We start from the raw sequence: 10,998 nt of genomic DNA on the forward strand, positions 1-10,998 counted from the left end.
GCGCAGAGCAAGCCCAGTGAGCCCGGCAGGGGTGCAGCTGTGAGAAGAGCCCCAGTGCCATGCGCACAGCTCCACACAGCGCACACCGTGCCTGTTTCTCGTGTTGGCACCAGTGGAAAAAAATGGCTGTGGCAAAGTGGGCGACTGCACTGGGCATTTCCTCCCCTTGCCCTTGATTTGGGGAGTGCCCGGGCTGCCCTGAGGGACACCCAACCCCAGGTGCATGGGCAGTGGCCTCTGAAGAGCTGGGAATGTGATGGTGGTCTCCTGGGTCTGACCCCAAATAGAAGAAGTCTGTTCCCGTCCCCTCTGCCTTCACATGAACAAGGGACTGTGCCCCTGTCATGGGTGGAGCCAGGATCTGGCCAGGATTTCTTCTCATTGGTACCACTAAGGGGAGCTTGGCAGCCATAAAGAGAAAGGGATCCCAGGGCCAGAGCCTCAGGACAGATTTGGGAGCCTGAACCAAATGCAAAGAGGATTCGGAGACCCAATGTAAAAGGAGACGGCGAGTTCAGAGCTTACCATCAAGTTGGACAAGTTTAGCAGATGCCTTGTTTCTTTATTTGCTTTCTAGGGTCAAGAGCTGTCAGGGGCAAGGTTCCTACTGCTGCTGGTGCATTGCATGAGATGGGAGCTGAGCAAGGGGCCAGGCTGCAGCCAATAAGAAAGACCAGGAAGAGGAGAGCGGTGGGTGCAGATGACTGGCAGGCCTGGACGGCATATCATTCAAACTGCTGTGCTGAACTGGTCAGGAGGGTGCAGCAATGGCCAGGCTTGCAGAGATGTGCCGTGCACTTGCTGGACCACAGAGGCCACCAGCGAGGCTGAGGCATGGCGAGGCAGGCTGTGGAGATGCTGCTGGAGAGGGAAACGTAGCAGTCTCATAACAATCCTTACCCAGGAGTGCTGACCATCCTAAAGAGGTGCTTTGTATTAGCTCCCGTGCCCATACCTTCTTCCCTCTCCAGGCCCAGGCTGACTTACCCCAGGGTCAAGCCCAGGTTTCCCATGCTAGGGCTCGGCTGTAGTCAGCTTGCTCAGGGGCTCCTGCCGGAGGCTGCTGGAGCAGCCTGAACTGGGGAAGGGGCAGGGGCAGGGGCAGGGGCTGGGTTTTGGCTAGGGACTGAGAACAGGCAAATGTGGAGCTGTCTGTCTGCTCGGGATGAGTAGGACTCCCTGTTAGTGCTGTATTGCAGTGGGTCGCCTCCTCCACGCTGCTAAGAAGCTGGATGGAGCCTGAGGGCCCCACCTGGAGTTGGGTCCGGGAGGTGTTTTGGCAGCAAGGCAATTTGCAGCAGGACCAGTGACGGGGTTTTGGGACTTCTAGGCCAGTCACTGGAGCCAGGCTGTGCGGGGTCTCCTGCAGGAGCAGCTGAGCGCGGGTTAGGGTCAGGTTTGGGACCAGGGTTAGGAGCAGGAAAGGGATAGAGGTGTCTTCCTGCTTGGAGTTGGTTGGTCTCCCGGCGACGGAGCTGGTCCCCGGGCGTTGCCGCGGCAGCGTTCGTATCATCGCGGCGCCGCGGGATTCCAGGCAGTTGCCGGCGGAGGCTGGAGCGGTGCTGCCGGGCGCCCGGGGTCTGCACAGACGGGTAAGTCGGCTGCGGAGAGCGCTGCCCCTCTTGTGCCCCCGCCTGAGGCAACGCGGGTGTCGAGAGGAGGCCTCTTGCCCCAGGGGTTGTCAGAGTCAGACGTGAAAGAGCCGCGGGGCCGGCGCCCTCCTGCTCCTGGACGAGGTGTCCCAGGGGGACGCGGCCCGACGGGGTGGGATTTGCACCAGCCCCACCAGCGATGGGACCGGGAAGGGCAGTGGGACCCGATCCTGCAGGTTGTGTTCAGCCAAGAGCGGGCACCAGGTCTGCGCCTTTCCCTCGGGGGTGGTTTGTGCCTGTGTAAAGCCCGGAGGGAGGAAACGGAGCCGAGCCCGGCCGAGCTGCCCCAGCCCAGACACCTGGAGATGGGGTTTCTCCTCCTTTTTAATGAAGGGGAGAATTGAAGAACAAACCCATACCGATTAATTTATTCCTTGAAATCACAGTCCAGGGGGAAGAGTAAGTATTTCCTCCATGTTCATGTGATTTTAATGTCCCGTCTTGTTTCTGTTAGTAATCATCAGGCGCCGTTTGGAGAGCGACAGCAGAACCGGTTTCGTGGAGGATTTCGCTCTGCGATCTCTCAGCCCGGAGTGAGCAGGTCAGGATCGGTCCTTGGGCAATGCTGCCGGAGACGCCGGCAGGGGTCGAGCTGGGAGGGGAGCGAGGGGCTCTTGTGCTTTCAGGCCTGTGGCCCGCGTCCAGAGAAACTGTGAAGCATCAAGATGGAGCCGACAGGACCCTGCCCTTGGCGTGAGGGGCTGAGTAACGCTCCCTGCAGTCATGTGTGTAGGGTGCAGGAGCTGGGCATGCTCTGGATGCCACCCCCTGCTGAGGCCATGATGAGAAATGTTTCTCCTTGAACTCTGCATGTTTTATCTCCAATCCAGAACATCATTTCTCACACCGGTGTCGTACCTCTTCCCAAAGCTACCTGGGACAGGGCTCCCCTCCCCGCCAGGATGGCTGGAGCGCGGTGCACAGCCAGTGTGGACTGGACCCCGGTTACAATCCACTTAGAGCCACCAGTCTTGATGGCGCAGAGCAGGACACTTGGTCTTTCCTGGGCACCAACACGCATGGAGTAAAGCTGCAGGCACAAGCCAGTAGCGCCTGTGATGTGGAACAAGGCCAGCGCAGGGTGGCAGGACTTTCTGTTGGGTGGCAGGAAAGGGCCAGGAAGAGAAGATCAGGGAAGAAGAGGGGTCCTGGCATGGGCAAACAGAGAGGGGAATAGGCGGTGGGGAGGAGAGGTGTAGTTTTGTTTTGGGGGAAGAGGCTGTGCACAAGGATGGCTTTCAACAGGATGGCATAGTCCCTTTCAGGGGTAGGCGTCCCCCCATCGGCGGCAGCGACTGCAGCTTGAGGCGGCGAGGGACATCCATCGGAGGAGAGGCAGGAGACCTTAGTCCAGAGCCGGAGGGAGGAGTGCGGCGTCACCAGGGCCTGTGAGCACCCGCCCAGCAGCGCTCCATCCCCCAGGGCAGGTGAGGGGCCTGCAGCGCCGTGGGGGCTTCCCGTCTCTGTGCAGGAACTGTAGAAATGGGCAGAAAATCCACCCCCCGCAATGTGGGCACTCAGCCCCTGGTGCTCCCTCACACCACTTCCAGCGGGTTGGAGACATCCCCAGGTGCTGAAGCTCCCCACCCCTCCCAGCCCAGCCAGTGCTGCCCAGACTGAGCGTGCAGGGAGCCCCAAGCCGTGGCGCTGCTGGGCTCCTGCAGGTCCCAGGCAAATGGCCCCTGTCCTCCTCTCCTTGGCATTCCCAAATGCATGGGCACTCAGCCCATGGCCAGTCACGTGGGGTGAGAGGGGAGTAGAGGAGCAGGGAGCTGTGTGTCCAAACCAGCTGCAGGTCTTGGACCCTAAGACAAGGGCTCTCCCCACCTGCCAACCCTAGTGCCAGGGAGGCTGTGGATATGGCTGTAACCCAGGGTTCACCTGCCTGTGTCTTGGATGAGCAGAGGAGGGGGTGGATACGTGTGAAGGGGATGCTTTGAACCCCAGTGATAATTGCCCCTGTTGGGTGCCAGGATGGACAGGCTGCGGCAGGTGCTCAGGAGGAGGTCGGCCAAGGTGCTCTCCATGGGAGAGGAGAGCAGCAGGGAGCCTGGGCAGGAGGAGCGGGGCCCCACCTGCCGTGATGAGGAGGGGCCCATTAGGGCAAGGAGGTGGCTGTGCCCCATCTGCTGCCAAAGTAAACTGGCAGCTCCCAGCGGCAGGGGAAAGGAGGGAAAGAAATCAGCCACCTCCAAGTCCAGATGGAGGTGGCCATGGGTGCGCCTGGGCAGGCGGGAGCCAGCGCCATCACAGCTCCCGGCACCCAAAGAGCCGTGCAGCTCCCCTCCTGGGTCATGGGGCAGCCTGGAGCCCGGCCCTGCAGCCCCGCAGCAGGAGGCAGCCCCGTGCCAAGCCGGGGACGAGGGCCCAGCTGCCCTGGGGCAGGAGCTGAGCCAGGCCCACAGCAGCCCCTGCCCGAGCCGCAGCTCCTCCTGGGATGGCTGGCACACGTCCCAGGAGTCCGGGAGCACCAGCCCCAGCACCAGCTCCTCCTCCTCGGACTCTGAAAAGTCCCAAGAGGCCCAAAGCACCAGCACGAGCACGAGCAGCAGCTCCTCCTCGGAGGACAGCGATAGCTCGGAGGAGTCCAACACCACCAGTTCGACCAGCAGCTCCTCCTCGGAGGACTCCAGTAGCTCCCTGGAGTCTGGGACCAGCCCGGCCCCCGGTGCCACCTGCACAGGTGAGGGGAGCCGCTGGGGCCAGAGGTCTCAGCACCTTTCACTAAGCGAGGCCACTTGGACCCTCCATGGGGCCGGGCAGGGGGATCCTGGCCAAGGTGAGGGGGCTGAGCCGCACACCTCCCTGGCACGTCCTGGGGCAGACAGGGGACCCTAGTGCTGGTGGTGGGAGCACGACACCATCTCTTCCCCCGACACCCACTTCCCTTCCCCTCAGGGGCACACGAGTGACCTCTCCCCTTTCCTCCGTGTGCAGTGATTCCCAGCCCAGCCGGCGAGGAGCTGGAGGAAGAGGAGGAGGAAGAGGAGGAGGAGGAGGAAGATGGAAGGTCCCCGGAAGAAGCTGCCCTCCTCCTTGTGAAGAAACACCTGCAGGACCCCGGGGAGGTATGAAACTGCCCCAGCGGAGCCGGCACCCAGTCAGTCTTCCATTCCCCCATGCGGCCCATGGCAGGAGGTCACCCCCTGGGACCCAGAGCCCGCAAGGGAGCCCCGGGGCGCTGCTCGAGGTGGGTGTTTGTGAAGCCCCAGCTGGGTCCCTCCCTCCACGGACACTGCCCTGCTCTTTACAACACCTGCCCCGAGGAGATGCATCTCAGCTCCGTGGGGGCAGAGGAGGCCTGAGTCCCACAGGGGGCTTGCGGAGGAGCAGGAGGCTCCTGGCTAAGAGCCTGCTTTAGCCCTGGTCTCGCTCCTGGTAGATGCTGGACGGGAAGGACAGGCAGCGCTTCCTGCTGGCCATCATCAGCCTGACCATCGCCGCGGACCAGAGCAGAGAGGTGGCTGTGGAGCTGGAGGACCTGAAAGCGGCCGTGCTGGAGAGGATCGTGGTGAGTAGCACGGGATGGTGTGGGGAGAGGGAAGGAGAGGAAATGTTGTCTCGTGAGACCAGGAAGGAGGGGAGAGGTGGAGCGGGATAAGAGAGAGAATGGCAGGCGCGCCTTTTCCTGGGCATGACATGGGGGTACTAGATGAGGGAGATAGTGGTCGATTCCTGACCTGGATGTTGAGCGTTGGGCAATCCTGCATCTGGAGGGCAGGGGAGGGTGGGATCAGGAGAGGTTTGAGTGCCATGCTTGCAAGGCCGTGGGAGGCAGAGGGCCAGCCCAGCTGGGTGGGTGGGAGGGGGCTGGTTGGGATCCTGCTGCCTGCGCCTGCAGCACTGGGTGGTCTCCCGTGGGGGATGTGGCTGATCCTTACCTCCCCGTCCCCTTTGGGGCTCACAGGACCTGATGGAGACCATCTCAGTGGAGGGCGACCGAAAACACATCCTGGCGTACAGCATAGACGCCATCCGCTGCCTCAGGTACAGGGACCTCTGGCTGACTCTCCTGACTTTGCTGTGGGCCAGGGGGATCCCCACTGCTCAGGCCCAGCTTTCCAGGCTGTTTCCTGCCCACCCCAGTGCCACCGCCGCCCCACATAGCTCAATCTGACGCAGGCTCCTCTCTCCTCACAGCGACCCGAAGCTCAGCCTGGAGCCAGCGCTGGAGTCGCGCCTCCTGCGGGCCGCCGTGGAGAAGAGCTTCCTGGCCATAGGGCGTGAAACCCATCGAAACCAGGTAGGTGCCCCTGCCACTGCCAGGTCCCACAAGCCACCCCCTGGCAGGAGTGGCCCCAGGCTCCGTGGCACTGACCCTCGGGTCTGCCTCCCCTTTCAGGTCGTGCAGCGACTGTACGAGGAGTACCTGGAGGGCCTGCTGTGCTGCGTCTTGTCCAGCGCCCCCAGCCTGGGCAAGCTCTACTCCATCTGGGAGGTGAGCACCGTGCAGAGGGGCTGGGCTCGGGCCGGGACAGCTCCTGCCCTGTGCACTGCAGCAAGCCTCTCTCAAAGCAGAAGGAAGATGGTCAAGCCCGAGCTTGAAACCTGGCTCCTGAGGAGGAGGACCCCAAGGCTGCTGGGTTCAGCAGGGCATGTGCCCTCATCTTAACATCTTCCTCCCACAGCACTTTACATCGTGGACTGAGGCGCCGGATGCCCAGCACCGTGCACTGGGCATGAAGATCATCACCGGCGCCATTGCCTTTGCTGTGCAGCTCCTCCCACAATTTGAGGTCAGTGAGCCCCTTCCTTCCCCAGTGTCCTGGTCCCCTGCCTTTGCCAGGGCCCTCCTGGGAGAGTGGGGTCAAAGCTGGACAAGGAGCTTCACTCCAGGGCTTTGCTTCTGCCTCAGTGGTGCCCGTGACTCTTTACGGGTCTCTTTTCCATGGCCTGCTCTGGGCATGGTCAGCCCTGGACATGGGGCCTACTAGCCCTGGAGCATGAGGCACGGGGAGTGATCCTGGGGCCCCGAGCAAGTCCCTGGGCTGCAGGTTCCCATGGGAAGAGAGGGCTGTCATGCTCTGGCACTGTGGTCTCTGCCTTCCTGCCCTCCTGCTGGGTAATGCGGAGAGGTGGAGAGAGAGAACTGTGCCTGGGGATGTATTGGGGAAGGAAGGTGGGACATGCATGAACTGCCTGATCCTCTCCCCCTGCTTAGGGCTCCCCTGACATACTGGAGGTGGGGGACATGGCAGCCCGCCTGGGTCTGTCCATCAACGACCCGGAGGAGACCATCAGCTGCAAGGCCAGGGCGTGCATGTATTTGCTCGCTCAAATCCTCCTTCATCAGAGGGGTAAGGAGACCCAGCTGGAGTACAAGGCTCCGATGCCAGCAGTTTCCCTCCAAAAGCCTGGTCCCAGGTGCTGGGCCAGACGCTTTGTCTCCATCTGTCCATTCCCAACCTGGGAACAACTCAGGGTGTCGGCGTTAATGATTTGGGCCTCTTCAGCTCAGCGCCGAGCTGTGGTACTGCAGCCTGTGCTAATGCACCCATCCTGGGTGTCTCATGCGGAAACCAGGGAGCCCATCCCCAGGCCCCCAGCCCAGACTGGTCCCAGGACACGTGGTGTCCATTGACTCCTGCAGAACAATGACCTTCCTGCTGGGGCCCTGCCCTTCATGGTGCCAGAAGGGCAGCCAGAGCCCCACTGGGTGAACATTGAGCACCAAAGCTAGGATGGCAGCTCAGAGCCATGTGTCTCCACTTGTCCTAGGCCAAGACATGCGAGGGGCAGAGGAGCTGCGGTGCAAGCGCCAGAACGATCAGAGCCAGGTCCAGAAGTACAGGGACCTGGCGAGAGTGGGAGAGGTGAGGATGGTGTGTGTGATGAAGGGGTTCGGAGAAAGGCTTGGTGCTTGTCTCCAGCTGGCAGGGGTCTTCCTGCGGTGGGTTACAGCCTTGCAAGTGTCCAGGGCAATGTGGTGCCAGCCCCAGAGATGGAGCCTGTGTGTGGGTTGTAGCCAGCCTTGTGTTCTCCTGTTTCAGGGGCTGAGAAAGATCTTGCTGGAGGAGCAAAGGAGAGCTTTCCTGCAGAGGGCCCTTCATGCAGTTCGCAATGGACCGATGCACATCAGCCAAGCTGGGCTGGTTTTCCTGTATGCAATCTTGGGGGAAGCCGGCCGCTTGATGGGGCACAAGGTCAGCAGCCACGTTGGGGAGTGCGGGGAGGGAGGAGAGTGAGCTCACGGCCCCTCGGCTCTGTTCCACGTAAAGTTGCTGTCGTCCCATCACGACCTGTTGTGTGGGGACAATGTGGAGCAGAGAGAGGTCACTACACACCGGAGTCTGAGCTCTAGCTCACGGTGGGGTCCATTTGTACTTCGCAGACTAACTCAATTAGTGACCTGCCCCTGTCTGTAAGATGCAAATCTCCCTTGCCTTCTGAGCAAACTGGCCTTGAGGAGAACGGGAGGCCTGCCAAGTGCCTTGGAGAAAGGAATGAATTAATCTGCCTAGGCAGGATGGCACCAGCCTGTCCTTTGCACATGTCATGCCCCTGAGGGTCAAGGTCTCTTACCAGGCCCAAAGATACACAGCGTGTTCCCTCAGGACAAGCTTCCCATTCCCAGTCTGCAGTCAGGAGTCTTTAGGAGGTGCACAGGTCCCCGCATGGCTCCATTTCTTCTCCTGCCGACTATCCTGTGCTTGCTCTAGGGAGAACGGAGGATTCAGGCACTTGGCGCTGCTGATCTGCCCCATTGCCCAGAGCCCAGAGCTGCCACCCTCTGTCTTTACCGCGATTCTCAGAAAAATGTTGCTCAAGGAACCTGCCCCCCATTTCCCTGAGCTGTTGCCAAGACCCCTTGGTTTCAGTCCAATCCCTGCCCCATGACCCCTCCCCACATCCCCTGTCCTTTCTGGGTGTAGGACAGGCTATGACCAGCTCTTGTACCTCTGCAGGAGAAAGAAATCCCCATCAGGGTCCTGAATAAGGTCTTCATTATCACCTACCTGAAGGAGCTGCCTAAAGATCTGCAAGGGCACAGCCTGCTGGTCACCTCCTCCAGCGCCATCGCCTCTCTCCAGCCGCCCACACTTGCTCCTGCAGGTACTGTCCTGTCCCCTCTGCCGCTGGGGAGCAGGGAGCAGTGGGAAGGGAGGGGGAGGCTCTTGGCACTAACACAAACATACTCCCTGCCGCGTGTGGGCAATTCTCCCCTCTGCCCTACAGAGTCCTGTCCTAGGATCCGTCCTCCTCAGGTCTTTCCTTTCTTTCCTCTCAATGGCAGGAGCCTTTCCTCGTGCCCTGCTGCCCCCGGGTAAACCTGCCCTCTGCCCCGGGTGGCATGGGTGGGCCTGCAGGGTGTTGCCATCTTTCATGAAGGAGCCCCGGGACCTGTCCCAAGTGGCTGAGCCACCCCAGGACAGGGGGGACCCTCTGCCTCCTGTTAAAGGCTGCTGTCACTCCCACAGTCGGAGACCTGCTTTCCCTTGCTTGTAGCTCTCTCAACCATGGTCTTTTTGGGGCTGGGGTTGTCCATTCAGAGCATCTACCTCATCTTGAACGTGGCTGGGCAGTGATGCCTAAAGATGTTCAGCTTCTTCCAGGCAGGAGGCTAAGCACCATCTATTTTTTTTCCCCTCATTCAAATGTTCAGGCCTTTGTGTCCTGGGAAAGCTCCCAGTCCCCACTTCCTCACATCGCAGCCTTGTATCATGGTCCCAATGCATGGATTTAATCTTCTGCTGCTTTTTCTTACGCTGCGTAGCAACACCTGCAGACCACCTCAACCCTGACAGCACCTCCATGAGAGAAGATGACCTCCCCAACATCACCGGGAGCCCGACGGCTACAGAGAAAAGCTGCAACAGCGCTGAAGCCACCACACACGTCACCGACTGACAAGTCATCATCCAGTCTGAGCCGTCCGCCACAGCCAAGTCAGCCTCTGCAAGAGGAGCAGCCTGAGAAACCCTCGTGGTGAAGAACTTGAATATCTTCCAGACCAGCTCTGCAAAGGGCTGGGGAAAGACCAGGCACCATGAGTTTGTAGTGCCCAGGGTGCCAAGTGGAGGATGCTCTTGTTGTGTGGATGGCATTTTGTGACCCCTGCCTCAGGGCTTTGGCCGGTCGCCATTTGGGGCCAGGAAGGAATTTTTTCCCCCTTCATTTATGGAACCAACTTCGGGGGGTTTTTCGCCTTCCTCTGAGGCATCGGGACATAATCAGACCATCCCGGCGTCTGTTGTGTTAGTAGCCTGTCCTTGAATCCATCGAGAGCCATTCAGGGAGTGAAGAGAGCAAAGGCATAAACCACGTGCACTGTTGAACATAGATTTAGTGTAATGTGTCATGTTGAACATAGATGTTATAGAAACTAAGAGTAGATGTAGGATAATAAAGTTAAGCTTTAGTTTTCTTTTCTTATAAGTGTTGGTGTTCATCTCAAATTCCTGTGTGAAATACAAGCTCATGACATGCAAGGTAAGAAAGAAGACAAGATGATCCATTGCTGTAGAGAACAGGGTCTACAACACACAGGAGAAACCTGGCATGTTTAGCTCAGAAAGTCAAGGTCGAGCTGCCTGAGAAACTGCTAATACTGTTCAATGGGAAACCACCTTTATTCCTCAACAAGTCAACGTTGGGTGGTCAGGGAGGCGTTTCAAGAAAGTGGCAACGGGAAAAGTTCTCTCTGCTCCAGGTTGCCGAGGTGCTTTGGGTAGATGTGATATCTCTTAGGAGATATAGTTGGAAAAAATGTTCTTTGTAAGCTTTTGGGCACAAACACCCACTGCCACAACCAATAACTGTTCTCTAGGTTGGAGTTTGTCAAGACCAGAGGGAGAAATAGAAGAGAGATGGGGATGGGGAGTATGTTTCAGGAGCAATGGCTTTGTGGTGCTGAAGGCACTCAATGGGAAGGGAAGGACCCAGCTGTGAATCCCAGCTGGAACGCAGATTTCTCCAGAGTCTTTTCATTGGAATAAGCAGGGCCCTTCGCTACGCAGTATATTTTTCTGGTGAAAGTACAATGTGTACAAATGGGCCCTTGTAACAGGCTTCTCTGAATAGCAGGGGACAACCCCCTGCCTGCCCCACTCCCCCTGCGCGATCCATGGAGCCCATTCCAGGCTAATATTTGTACCAAGTCACTGGAGTCAAGATCTCTCAGTCATGGGGGCTGTGGGGTTTCTGGGGTTTTGAGCTGTGTTTGTTTGGTGTGGGTTGGGAAGACCCAGCTCTGTATCCATGCTGCAGCACAGGGAGCTTCCCAGTCTTTTCCACTGGAATAAACAAGGCCCTTGAGAATAAACCCACTTAGCCCCCCCCGGCACTCAGGGCTAGATCTGGCTTGCAGGGATCCGCGCAGTCTGGATCCAGACCCCCGCCTGCAGTT

General features: G+C 59.3%; 1 protein-coding gene across 1 annotated transcript; it reads left to right on the forward strand.

Annotated features, from left to right (window-relative positions):
• Positions 1 to 233: 233 nt before the first annotated feature.
• On the forward strand, positions 234 to 10,028 carry LOC132244184 (uncharacterized). The gene is made up of 14 exons (XM_059715226.1): positions 234 to 926; positions 2,107 to 3,079; positions 3,626 to 4,335; positions 4,590 to 4,720; positions 5,035 to 5,163; positions 5,560 to 5,639; positions 5,793 to 5,895; positions 5,995 to 6,090; positions 6,281 to 6,388; positions 6,814 to 6,949; positions 7,371 to 7,465; positions 7,643 to 7,795; positions 8,558 to 8,705; positions 9,367 to 10,028. Exons 3-14 carry the CDS (start codon positions 3,627 to 3,629, stop codon positions 9,498 to 9,500), a joined length of 2,022 nt encoding a protein of 673 aa, XP_059571209.1. The 5' UTR covers positions 234 to 926; positions 2,107 to 3,079; position 3,626; the 3' UTR covers positions 9,501 to 10,028.
• Positions 10,029 to 10,998: the final 970 nt, after the last annotated feature.

The sequence above is a fragment of the Alligator mississippiensis genome, chromosome 11, assembly GCF_030867095.1.
Source record: "Alligator mississippiensis isolate rAllMis1 chromosome 11, rAllMis1, whole genome shotgun sequence".
Lineage (NCBI taxonomy): Eukaryota > Metazoa > Chordata > Crocodylia > Alligatoridae > Alligator > Alligator mississippiensis.

Coding starts and splice junctions, on each gene's coding strand:
- LOC132244184 (XM_059715226.1), top strand. CDS start 3,627: ATGGACAGGCTGCGGCAGGTGCTCAGGAGGAGGTCGGCCAAGGTGCTC. Junction 4,336..4,589: donor CCCCGGTGCCACCTGCACAG/GTGAGGGGAGCC, acceptor CTCCGTGTGCAG/TGATTCCCAGCCCAGCCGGC. Junction 6,389..6,813: donor AGCTCCTCCCACAATTTGAG/GTCAGTGAGCCC, acceptor CCCCCTGCTTAG/GGCTCCCCTGACATACTGGA.